We start from the raw sequence: 13153 nt of genomic DNA, 5'->3' as shown, positions 1-13153 counted from the left end.
GCGTATTGAAAAGGTAAACAGAACAAAGATCAACAAATGCAGCTACCTGCCCCTGTTTGATTAAGTGAAGCTAAGGTTATCAAATGCGTGCACTTCTCCCAATGAAAGTTAGCAGACATGCGAAATGCTCAAGTGTCTAATTTGTTTTCTTACACCTATTCCCCCCTTCCCTCTCAGGAAAAAGAAAGAAGAAAAGATTCCGCTCAGAGAAGAGGGCTTAAACAGGAGAAAGTTACAAACCTCGAGTCAGCTCATGCCACTTAACAGCAGCCTACAATTCATGAAGGCTGTTCGAACTGCACTCCATTCGAAAGAACCGTGAAACAAGATTTATTGATGCTAGGAAAAGCATTCCAATGATCTGGAGTCTACTATTCATCACCACTTCAGCTGGCTTCCCTGGCGGGGAAAACACAGGATAAAAAATAAGCCCCTTTTCTGCCCCCCTCGACTCAACACAAGCTTATGTGCCAGAAAAAAAGAATGAAGAAAACACACTGCGACTGTGCCCAGACCTAGCCACCATGTCTCCCGGGTGCACCCAGTGGGAAGGGTTACCCAGCTTCGCCGCTCTACATCAACAGGGCAAAGATTGGTAAGCACGTACACCCTTGCACAAAAGGGGAGAGGCCATGCGTTTTGACAACACTGCACGCCAGCTTTTTTTGATGGTGAAACAGTTATTTCGAAGTTATGCATAGGGTAGCCTTACTATATGCTTGCCAATTTGCTCAAGCAAATCTGCCAGGTGTATCCTTTTAACAGAAAAATATTCATTGCAGCACATCACGTGATCTATCCCCTTTTGCGCAAGGGTGTACACCCAACCAAATCTGGCGTGCGCAATGGTCGCTTTTTCTATGCTCCTGCACCTTAGGGCAGATAAAACTTTCCAGAAGGCCAAGATTTAGCAAGGGCTTGGTGAACCCAAGCTTAAGACATTTCGCAGATTAGCTCCTCTGCGACGCTCAGAATCACAGAAAATGCGGCCATCACGCAAGATTTGGGCAGCTGTACATGGTATGTCGCCCTAACCAGTTAACAGGAGCAATTATAGTTGCTGCAACATTTCTCAGTGCATCTGTTGGTGACATCAACTGGCTAGGGCTCATCGTAGCTGTGCACTTAGTGCAGGTAAGCTTGCACGTGCAAAGATTTCACTCCACCCTGCTACGCTTTTCAGCTAGAACAACCTCACAGCCCATTCTATGCCAACCTCACCTTGGGCAAGAGCCATCAGTGCTGCCTGGGCATCGGGCAGGTAGTCGGGGCCTTCTGCCTGCTTCCGCTTCAGCACCTGCACATGAATTAACCACAGCTACAGACCGTGACATTACCCTTCCCAAACTGCACTGGTTACCGGAGGATCCTTGAAACAACTGCAGTGCAAACTGTGGGAGAGGAGGGCATCATTGCGACCCAGTTCCATGGCATGCCCGAAAACAACTGCAACTGCTTGCACTTTGTTGCTTATGTAATACCCCTGTCAAGCGTGCAAGTTAAGTGCACTTAAGGAGAGTGTCACTCGCTATAAGTACACTTTGCCCAATCTGAACGCTGCAAGTGGAGTGCACTCGCAGAAAAGTAAACTTTGATTGAAGTACATTGTGGAGAACGCACTTTCTGGCCAAGTGCGTAGTCTTGTCCCCAGCGATTCCATTGGCACAAAATGTAATCCATTGAAAAAGAACACAAAGGTTCATTTTAGTTATTTAACAGCATTTAATAAAATTTTTCAGTTTTAGAGGCGTCAGACCATCGTCAGACACTGCGGCGTCGCATGTCGCCATGTTTGCCCATGTAGGCTAGGAAGCCGTCTCGGCCGGTCCTGACTTGAAATGTTTTTGAAATACACTTAATACGCTTTTATAATCTCTGTTTACATTGACAAAAATAGGCTATGCTTGTTTTTACTTAAATTCAATGCATGACAATCAATCTTTAGAATATTACATCTTTAAAAACGAGCTGTTTGTCCATTGCCATTTTTTTTACTGCGAGTGTGCTGTTTTCCCGTTTAGCACCGCATATGCCAAAGTGCGACTCGAAGTACCGGGCATGCACTTCCCGTAAGTGCCCTTAATTTGCGCGCTTAACAGGGGTATAAATGTCTATATTGAAAAGGAGGGTGCACCACCAGTAATTTCATAAAACTTCTGTGCTCCTCTACCAGCATTAGCATCCATGTTTTTTGCTAAATTAGTAGTGAGCACAGCAATCCGCACTCAATGCGGTGTACCCACCTCTACTAGGCAGTATTCGCTTTCATGCTTGGGTCTGCACCATCAATGCGAAGTGTGCTAAAACTTTTACTCATTCCATACTCAACATGCGAGAAACAGAACAGTGCTTTCCTCATGAGTGGCAAACCCTTTGGCCACAACATTGCTCAGTGGAGAAGGACAACGTTGGGAAATGGTGTCTGTCTGCAGCTGCTGGTGCCCCAATAATACTAAACGTGCGCCACTCACGGCCATGATGTGGGAGTTGCAGTCGGCCACGGCGGACTGGAGCTCATAGTGCTGTGCCAGAGCTGTCTGGGCATAGGTCACCTCGGTTCCAACTCCGTAGTGGTGGTGGAACTCCGATATCACCTCCTGACACCTGGCAGAAAAGACGGAGCAAATGAACAGGCTACATTGCACTTGACTTGCGACAAATACCATTTTTTTTTGTACATATTTCAGCTGAATCGGAGAACAGCTGGCCTCTCAAGTAAAAAGGACACCTAATGAGTCCAGGTAAACCTCGTTATAAAGAAAATATAAAATATCGACAATTTTTCATTACATCCAAGCGTTCCCATTGGGTAATATGGAAAGTCGCCCCTCGCGTTGTATTCGAGTAAATATGGCACTGTACAGAGCTTGGAGAGCAGTGGTCTCACTTGGCCAGGGTGAAGTCCTGGTGCAGTCCCTCCAGCCACTCCTGCCAGTGCTGGAGCCGGTGGGAGGGCTGGTGCCAGCCCTGGGGGGGACCCTGCACCACAATGGCCGCGTACGTGCCCAGCAGCTCCAGGGCAGTCTGCAGGGCCTGGCGCAGCTGCACTGACAGCTGCCGCAGCTCCTCCTCGCTCGCCTCACACTGCACGGTTGATACACGCGCACTTTAACAATACCACAACTGACCCACCTCAGATAACTCCGGAAAGAATGACGGCGTACCTGCTGGAGCAGCTGAAGCTGCCCAGAGCTTTGTAGAAACTCCACCAGGGGCTCCAGTGAAGCCACCGACTCGACTGCCAGCTCAGCACTGAGCACCTGACGCCACCTGTCTGGTGGGGCGCCCGAGGAGAGGGAGGACATGGCTGCCGTCTGCAGGGTGCTCCAACGACGGCACTCTTCCAGTTTTTCCTGCAAGAGTGAGCACAGCATGCTGCTATGCCTTGCCAGACAACTGTGAAAACAATGTCAAAAAGCAAAGCTTGCTTCGACTGGCAAATACTACGCACTGGTGACAACACACAATTTACTTCATTTTATTATTCGGGCCTGGATGCATTATGTATGGGGGGAATTAATCCGCCTGCAATGGGAAATTGCCATAAAATGATGCGTAAAAATAAAAAGAAAGAAAAGGAAGGACTAAAAAATATAACACGTATTATGACAACAGTCATCATATCCTAATTTCACAGAAGCTAGTAGAAAACTAGAGAAAAACAGAAACAAAACTTTGTGCTAGTATGTATGTATGTAGGAGTAGCTGAACCATTTCTCTCATACTATGTTTAATGACCTGTGCATGAGGCAACGTCAGTGGGCAAAAAATTTGAGTGGTATTGCATTAAGAAAGACTAAGTTTCAGGCAGGTCCTATACAGTCGAACCTCGCTATAATGAACACGGACATAGCGAGTTATAAGATAAAACAAACAAAAATCAATGTTTGGTTGGTCTATGGTTTACTTCAATGGGAGTTTTTTCTGTATAACGAAAGAAAAATTTCAAAATTTGACGCTACATCAGTTATAATGAAGCAGTTTTTTCGCATTATAAAAGAAAAGAATGTGTAAAGGAGTTGGAAAAATCCTCCAGAAACGCGATTTTCAGCCAATCGAATCGCCTGCCACTGAAGTGCGTTTAAATCGCCCGCGCGTTAGCGTGCAGTGTCATCTAGCGGCGGCAAAATAAAACTACTGCCAATGGCTTACGGCCTCCGAGATCACTCCCCCGCACAAAGTGATCTCTGAGGTCATGAATGGCCCCGGACTCTAGCATCGCTGCTGCTGCTCGAGTTCGGCTATGCAACGGCTGGCAAGCATCAGGCAGACAGTGACTGGCATGTCATCACCATTGCTCCCGTCATGACGTGTCTCTGCCACTGTGGCCGACGCTCCCCGAGACCGTTGGCTCCGTTGTGCAAACTGTGCGCGGAGGCAACGTCCTTTCTTAACATTCATTGTTGCTCTCCAACACAGGACGAAAAGCGAGATTTCATGTTTATACCAAGCTTTTAATGAAAAAATTGTGTGTTTTCTCACCTTTGTGTTGTTCATATTAGTGCGCATTTTATTTCGTTTTAAGTCGCCGACCGATTTTTCGGACTTCAAGGGAACGGGAAAAATGTCCGAATAAACGAACAGTCCGAAAAAAATGGTTAAATGAAAAAAATGAACTTTATTTCGGCTGATCTACTTTAAAATAATCACAGATTGTGCTTGCCTCATTTTGCGCCTGCAGGATACGACATCCACTTGTACAGTCGAACCCGGAGATATCGAACTCGAAGGGGATCGCGAAATAGTTCGATGTATCGATAATTCGATATACAAAAATCGGCTTGTGACGGCACTTACGATGCCAAAAAACAATACCGCATGTGTCGTGCAATCAACCCACTCGCATAATGAACCCACCCTCCACTTTTGCACCAGAGATTTAAAAAAAAAAAAAATAAAAAATGCGTTAAGACCAGCTCGCTCACATGCAAGCGATTGAGTGATCTCAGTGACGAGCGGCAGCGACAGAGCAAAAAATTTCAAACTTGTTGGAACTGCATCCCTCTTGCCGCTCGAGCCACCACGACAGCTCAATACAAGGTTTCTGCGTCGCTGCGGCAGAAATCGCGAGCGTTTTCGCTTGCATGTGGATGGCGCGCGTCACTCCGTTTCGGTCGTCACATCCACAGCTCATTTCTTGGCAGCGTGCCAAGATGCTGCGCAGCGATAACATCGGGGCGCGTTTTATAGCTCCTCCGGTGGCGGGAAGCGAACTTGGCAGAGTGCCGTGATGGCTTGATTGCACAAGCCTGCTTCGATTTATTGCGCCGCATTCGGAGCGAGCATCATAATCGCAGCAGCAGACCGCGTGTTTCCGTTGATTCATACATGCAAAGATAAACGGCTCCCGCCAAAAAGAAAAAAAAAAAAAAGCCTACCGCTTCTTGACGTCCGCAGCCACCATATCTTACGCTACGTCGCGCGTACAGCACAACGATAAGAAAGGATGATTCTCGAAAAAAAAAAAAAAAAAAGCAGAGAGGGCTGCCACTTCTTAACGTTCGCAGGCGCCATAGCCATGTCAGCCGCCGCGGGCAGAGGGTTCGCAACATACTCTGAAGAAAGCGTCCGACGTCAGTGAAAACGGGCTGAGCTGGCTTGGCGCATGCGTAGCGCGTGCTGAAGGAGAGAGATAGCTCGGCAAAAGAATGGGCAGACCCACGCACATGGCTTGCAAACGTCATGTGTTGGCGCGCGGGAAACGATAACTGCAGATGCGCGCGCCTTTGAGGAATGGCCGCGGCGCTGTCCAGAACTGTCCCCTCTCATTCCTTCCGCGCGTGGCTTGAAAACATCACGCGGCAAACAGCCAAGGGTGATGCGATCGTCTTTGGGGAAGGCACACTTTTCAGTGCGTGGTGCGGAGTTCGATATATCGAACGACCGGTGAAATTGAGTTCGATATATGACGCGGCTCTCCTATACTTTTACATTGGATTTTCAAGGGGATATTCCGTGAGTTCGATATAACCAAAATTCGATATATCCGGGTTCGATATAACCGGGTTCGACTGTATTTGCGCAAGTGTCGTTGCTTCGTCGTACATATTTGAGAGCAATGTCAAGGCACTGGCAATTTCCGATGTTGTTGGTTGTACACAGCCGAGGGGCTCTTCATCGGAGCCAGAGTCGTCGTCTTGGAGCTCAAGCACCTGCGCAACGATCTCGTCATCGGTGAGCTCAGCGCACAGTTCAAGGTCGTTGTCAACTTCGGCGAACTCGCGGAATGTTGTAGCTGCCGGAATGTCCATCCCACTGCTTTTGAGGTCGGCGATTAAGTTTTCGCCGTCTTCTGCTGCTGCGTCGTAACTGGTTGTAGCTGCACTGTCAGCAACAGGCTCTTCGGTGGCATAAAATCCGGCGTGCCTGAAGCAATTCGCGATCGCTGCCGGCTGAACGGCCTTCCACGAATCGGCAAGCATGCAAATTGCCGAAAAAAGATTCACTGAGCACAATTTCTCATTTTCAAAGCACAGGATTGTGCGGCGACGCAGACGGGCTCGGTTCAGTTCAGTTCAGGCGTTCAGTCGTGTCCGACTCTTCGTGACCCTATGGACCATGTCACGCCACGCTTTCCGGTCTCTCACTATCTTCTTAACATCACATAGCTTCATCTGCAATGCCTCGAGAATGCCATCTAACCATCGCGTTCGCTGCCTACCCCTTCTCCGGCGACCCTCAACCTTTCCCAACATCAAATCTTTCTCCAGCGACTCCTCTCTTCTCATCAGATGACCAAAGTAGCTGAGCTTTAACTTTAGAATTTGACCCTCCAATGAGCAGTCAGGGTTTATGGTCGACAATATCGACTGATTTGATCTTCTGGCAGTCCAAGGAACTCTCAAGAGTCTTCGCCAGCACCACAATTCAAACGCGTCAATTCTTCGGCGGTCAGCCTTTTTCACAGTCCAACTCTCGGTAGTGCACTTTCAAATTTTGAATCACGCCCTGGTCCATAGGCTGCAGCACACTCGTAGTGTTAGGGGGCAAAAATTCCAGCCAGATGGCCTGAAGGTTGTCGACAGCACCGTGTGCTGCACAATTGTCAACAAAAATTACCACTTGGCGTTGTTGGGACCGGAACATTCTGTCCAAGCGGCGCAGGTAATCCTCGAAGAAGGACTGTGTCATCCATGCCTTCGAGTTGTTCATGTACCATGCTGGCAAGTTCCTGGCGCCCTTGAAGCATCTCGGGTTTTGAGACTTTCCAATCACGAGGAGTGGAAGTTTCTCGGTACCGGTCGAGTTCGCGCCGACCATAACGGTAATCCTTTCTTTGCTGATGATGATAGTAGAGAAATTTAGCAATACGTGACCCGCAGACCGCGCCGGCAAGGCGCACGCGCTGATTGGCATGACTGCCACACCAATCCAATCCAAGCCACCCGCGGTTCCTAACAAGCCACCAGAATTCAAAATGGCGACATGCGGGTGTCTGCTGAGCTCAGCATGGTGCCATTACGGCGGAAAGTGGTCGCGAAATGAAATGAAGGTGCCAATTTTTGTCCGAAATATTGAACTTTCTATGCACAATTTGTCCGAATTATTAGTCATTGCTATATACAGTGTCCTATGGGGAAGCCGACGGTGCCTGGCGGATGTCCGAAATATGCAGCAAGTCCGAATTTTCGGAGTCCGAAAAATCCGTCGGCGACTGTATTAGCAGACGTAGTTGCAGGAATTTGGGTGCGCACTTTTACAATGAATATCAAATATAATGAACAAATTTTTGCGCTCCGTACTACTTCGTTATAACGAGGTTCAACTGTATTTGCTTATGAGGACCACCAGGCTACTGTTGCAGTTAGCTTTGAAGTGTACAGCGACATGTGTCATTGAAACACCTTAGTGGACAATTCCAGGTTGTTTCAACCTCTTGGGGTTCTGCTAACATGCAATGGCATCAAACAACGAACAGGAGCCTTGTTTTTCATCTCCAGTGAAACGTGGCTGCCATGGCTGATGACTCTGGAGTCGAGTGCCCCAACCACTGAGGCACAGCGACAGGACTCAAACGTTACAAGATAAGAGTGTCTGCTTGAGGGCACTGCGACGAAGTGAGCACCATCATTTTGCATCTATTCCAATATGACGGTGGCCACAGGTTCTAAATAGATGTAGGGCACTATGAGCTCGAATGAACAAGCCGAGACTCCAAGTGTGAAGTTGCTCTCTCACCTGCAGAGCCTGCAGCACCGAGTCCCGTGCCCCCTGGACGAGCGCCCACTCCTGGTAGCGGGCTGGCAGTGAGAAGAGCGGGTGGTCCTTGTTCTCAGAGGCCAGGGCTTCCTCCAGGATGGTCTGCTGAGCACACGCCTCGCCCAGGCTCTGCTCGGCTGCATGCACACAGCCCTGGCACCCCAACGAGACGATCAAGGCACCAGCATTGACCACAACGACAAACCTCACAGTACCACTTGGGGAATCGCCACTATCACTATTTTGAGGCACGTTACTTTGTTCCAATATCGTAAGATGCATCCCGAAAAAACTGATGATAGGAAAAAAATCTGCAAGTTGGCTAAAAGAAACAAAAATAGCAGCCACTGATGTTTCAGTGTCCTAGCAGATGCCTTGTCTCCAATGAGTGCACATTTTTTGAGAACTGTTCCAATCTTTTCTTTTCAGAGAGGCTACTGTTAAACTCGCTACACCAAAAGCTTAAACTTGAAGTAAAAATTGTCCACATTCTATGAAAATGATCCAATTAAGACTATCTAGAAGACACACAGCCATAAGGAGCAAGGCAAAGCAGACTTCACCTGAAGTGTGACAGTGACACTACATCAATAGGGAGAGACCTGGAACGTACAGTTAAAGCTTCTGGTGGCAGCCACATAAAACCCCCTAAATTATGGGCTCTTTGAGAAACTCTCCAATAAGCATGGTTTGTTCTCCGCACCCAAGGGAGGACACAAAAAAATCTGGTTTACAGTTCATCAGGTTTAGCATCCCAAAGTGACTCGGGTTAATAGGGACAAAGTAATGGAGTGTTCAGGATGATTTCGCCAATTTGAAGGCTTATTAACGTGCACTGAAATATCAGCATCATTATCCACTCAACTATGGTGCTCTATTTGGCTTTCAGTTCAGGACCACCAGTTCCTGTGACCTTAGCATTGCAGACCCTGGATATCATTTACACCTCGCAGTCAGAATACCCTCTTGAAACTTAATCCGGCACAACATTTGGTACGTGGAACAGCATATTACATTCCTGCAAGCAGCACTTCCGTTAATGGCACTCGGCAACCACTTTTCATATGCAAAGCAGGGTCAGCTGCAAAGCTTTAGACGTTACTAGCCTCTGATAATACTCGGGAAAGTTGCACCAGTGGTATTTACTCGCATAATGCTCGCACCCCTCCCATTGGGCGTAAAAAATTGGAACTTTTTTTACTCGCATAATCATTGCACCACCAATATACCACCGTAAGAGCCGTCTGCTAGTAGTAGCAAGCGCCATCTTTGAAGCGCTACTGAACCTAGCTGGCCTCGTTGTATGCGCGCGGTACCAGGTGGCGATAGCATGCTAGGGTAGATTATCACCATCATCATAGTTTATGCTCATCCCCCTTTTTTTTTTATCTCCGCGATGTTTGTAGCAATGTCACCATTTCGAGAGGCATCTCCGTGGCTCATTGTGATTGTTCCTTCGTTCCGTCCGTGTTACTTGCTTTGTTCCACCAGCTACCGTGTTGGTGCCGCATCGCGATGGGGCGGTACGCAAGCTATACAGCTGCTTTTAAGCTGAAAGCTTTCGAGTATGTGCTACAGCATGGCAACCACGCTACCAGCAGGCACTTTGTCGTCAATGACTTCTGCATAATATGTTACTGGAGACAGCGACTGCAGTGTTGACATAGACTCGGATAAAGTCTCTGGTCAAGAGTAGAACTGTATGGTCTGCTGTGAGCATTATACCACGGAACGCGGGGAGTGATGATGAGGCTGCGTACGGCAAATAAAGTGCTTTAGTAATTTGTACGTTTGCCGACCCTGTACTTTTATACCAAAGGTAAAGTCTGCTTGAAAGTAATGTTTTGGTTATAAATAGCTGGCCTAAGAACCTCGATTCACACCTACTTAAATTTGCTTTTAGCGGTTCAAAACACTGGCTCGAAAATTTTTCCCGCATAATTATTGCACCCCCTGCCCCCTTAACTTCGCATCAATTTTCCGTGAAAAAAATATGCGAGCATTATGCAAGTAAATACGCATCTATCCTGCAAGTATTATCCCATAGCTATCTCCAAACTAAGGTCTGCCTATAACACGGAAGCTGAACAAGGCAACGCACCTCTGCCTGCTGCCAGTCGCGGAGCAAGGTGGCCGTTTCATCCAGGGCATCTGCCAGGAGCCGATGGTTGAGTGCCCAAGGTTGGGCAGTCTCGCGGATGCGGATGGCCAGCAGGGCACTCGCCATGTTGCGTTCTAGGCGCGAGGCAGGCGAGCACGCTCCTCCGGGACCATTGTTGCTGTCCCAGTCGACAAGTGGATCGTACACAAATGCCTCCAGGAGGGTGAGCAGGGTCTCCCGTCCACGGCGCAAGACCTTCAGCACCTGGCATAGAGACCGCGACAAGCATAAGAGAGACCACAGTCGCCACCATGCAAATCTGTTTAACCTTGACTTGAAGCCCAAGACATTTGGAGGCCCTTTAATGCAGGGGTTCAAAAATGCTCGGGTTCCATCGAGTGTTTTTAAGTTCCTCATAAACATATGAACCCACACACACCTCAAGTCTCACCTTTGTAAGTAGAAAATTATGGGATTTAAAGCCCTAAAATGATGCAGGGGCTATTATGAATGCCATAATGGAATGTTCTGGATTAATTCAGACCACCTAGGATACTCTGGTGTGCGCCGAAATTGCACAGCACATGGGCGTTCTTGCAATTCACTTCCAGCAAAACGCAACCACTGCGGTAGGTAAGCCCCATCTTTTATTTGGGAACTAATGCTATTGTAAATGACAAATCAAACTCTTATGTGCTCCCCAAATTTTTTCTGTGCCGAAGTACATTTGCACACAGCAAAAATGCGCCCCCGTGCGACACCACAAAACGAGGTCAAGGCGTGGCGGCCACAGCTATTGTGAATGTCCCCTTCTTTCCTGTGTCTCGTCCTTTGGCTGGTTAAGTATGAACCCTTACCAACGTGCCCAGTCGTCAACCTTATTGGTGATGAAGAGGATGACAATGAGTTACTGCCAGAACCAACATTCACGTCAGCTGTAGATGCCCTGGGGAAGCATCTCGTGCTCACCAGGCACAAGAAAATGTGGCTGATAACACTCCGCAACTTTTTGAGACACTAGCATAGCAATAAACACGTGTTCTGTTGACCGACACTGCCATTTTTCAGTCAGTCCCATTCCGTGGCTGTTGTTTTTATCTTTTTTTCAGATCTAAATGAAAAATGTATCGGCGGGGTTTTGCTGAATTTAGGCCGTTTAGGAGTGCTGCTCTTGGGTGCTCGTTCCTGCGCCGAGTAGCACTGTAGCTGCCGTAGCGTGAATACAGACTCAGGGTTTAATGTCCCAAAGCGACTCGGGCTATGAGACACTATGCAGTAGGGGACTTCAACCACCTGGAGCTCCTTAACGTGCACTGATATCGCATGGCACACGGGCGCCTTGCCTTTCGCCTTCATCGAAAACCGGGCACCGAGGCTGGGATTCGAATCCGCATTCTTAGGCACAGAAGTCAAGCGTCCTAACCACTGTGCCACCCCGGTGGGGTTCCAGCTTGAAAGAGGTGCTACAGTAGCAGCACTGCTGTCTGATTGACAATGATGTTGGCAGTAAGTGATGCATGGAAGTTGATGCCACTGCTTGCTCAGATATGGTGGTCGAAGAATGTGCAAAGAGCGCGCCATTATCAGATTACTGATGACGTCACTGCCAAAGCAGCACTACATGACTGGAGGCGTCGAGGCCTGTGTTTGATGGTTCCCGTGAAACAAGAGCTGCACTAGAATTTGACATTAAGGAGCATCTTAATTGTTGGGGGAACTTTTTTTTTTTTAATTTGCACACAGGTGCACACACAGCTGCAGGCACGAGGCATGTTTTAATGCGCTTTCACCATATCAGGAGCACAAAGATGGTACTAGACGGTTCATGACACTCCCTTTATATATACCATCAGATACGAGGTACTTAGCTGGGTCATGCAACAGTAAAATTACCCCACCAGGAAGGAGGTGATGCCTACCTGCTCGCAGGCGAGCCGGAACTGTCCCTCGACGCCGGTGACACCAAGCGCAGCCTCGATGTTGGGGGTCATACGGAACGGCACCTTCTCGGGGACCCGCAGGTTCTTGCCTTTCTCAAAGCACACGTTGTAGTCAATGTGCACCACCTGAAACACCAGCTCCATTGCACGTCAAGGAAAGAGGGAGACAGGACACTGCACAACAGCCATGCCCTCACAACCCAAGCCTGCATTCCTTGCATGTCTGTACATGTGCAGGGGCCATCCTGTTGGTCCCTGCTAGAGGCCGGTCACCTTGCCCACATTTTTTTATCATGACAGCATTAAAGGCGCCCATTCACCGAGAAACTGGCGTCAGCATTGTGAGCAAAAAATTACGAGCGTGGTAGCTGGCATCTGACATGGTGCACACTGATTAAATGTATGGCTGCCTGACATTACGTTTGGCAGGAGCTGCCAACTCAAGTCACTCCTTTCATATGGAAGGGTGATATCAGAATCAGCCTGCCAGGGCTCCTGCATTTGCGTTACCCCTAGGCTACTCAGGCACGTTGATACGGCTTGGTTAGAGCGGGGCTTCATATGTGGGCTGGCAGCCTAAGCTATTGTGTCATACCATTAAAGGCAGAAGAGCTTAAGTGCCCCCCATAAGCTCCCGATGTTGTAAAGAGCACGCAAACAAACACAAAACCTATGCTGCCTTAAAAACACTACACAGCAATCCCTCTTAAACAGTCTAACCCAAATATATCGAACTCGAAGGGGATCGCGAAATAGCTCAATATACCTATAATTCAATATACAAAAATCAGCTTGAGACGCCACTTGCAATCATGAAAAATCAGACTGTATTTGTCGCATAATCAACCCACCCACATAATGAACCCACTCCCCAATTTTGCCACCATGAATTTGAAAGAAAAAAAGAAAAAAA

General features: G+C 48.0%; 1 protein-coding gene across 3 annotated transcripts in view; it reads right to left on the bottom strand.

Moving 5' to 3' along the window:
• nonC (serine/threonine-protein kinase Smg1) overlaps positions 1 to 13153 on the bottom strand; it is a 172389-nt gene that overhangs the window by 38931 nt on the left and 120305 nt on the right. For all 3 annotated transcript variants that reach the window (XM_084603825.1, XM_084603826.1, XM_084603827.1), the window contains 7 exons: positions 12220 to 12366; positions 10301 to 10564; positions 8179 to 8352; positions 3165 to 3353; positions 2888 to 3084; positions 2472 to 2604; positions 1222 to 1297 (listed from right to left, as the gene is read on the bottom strand). In XM_084603825.1, the coding sequence (XP_084459951.1) occupies positions 1222 to 1297; positions 2472 to 2604; positions 2888 to 3084; positions 3165 to 3353; positions 8179 to 8352; positions 10301 to 10564; positions 12220 to 12366 (1180 nt within the window). The remainder of the gene's footprint in view (positions 1 to 1221; positions 1298 to 2471; positions 2605 to 2887; positions 3085 to 3164; positions 3354 to 8178; positions 8353 to 10300; positions 10565 to 12219; positions 12367 to 13153) is intronic.

Source organism: Amblyomma maculatum, chromosome 5 (assembly GCF_055883805.1).
Source record: "Amblyomma maculatum isolate TAMU_Amacu chromosome 5, ASM5588380v1, whole genome shotgun sequence".
Classification (NCBI taxonomy): Eukaryota; Metazoa; Arthropoda; class Arachnida; order Ixodida; family Ixodidae; genus Amblyomma; species Amblyomma maculatum.
This window is presented reverse-complemented; position numbering and strand designations above follow the sequence as displayed.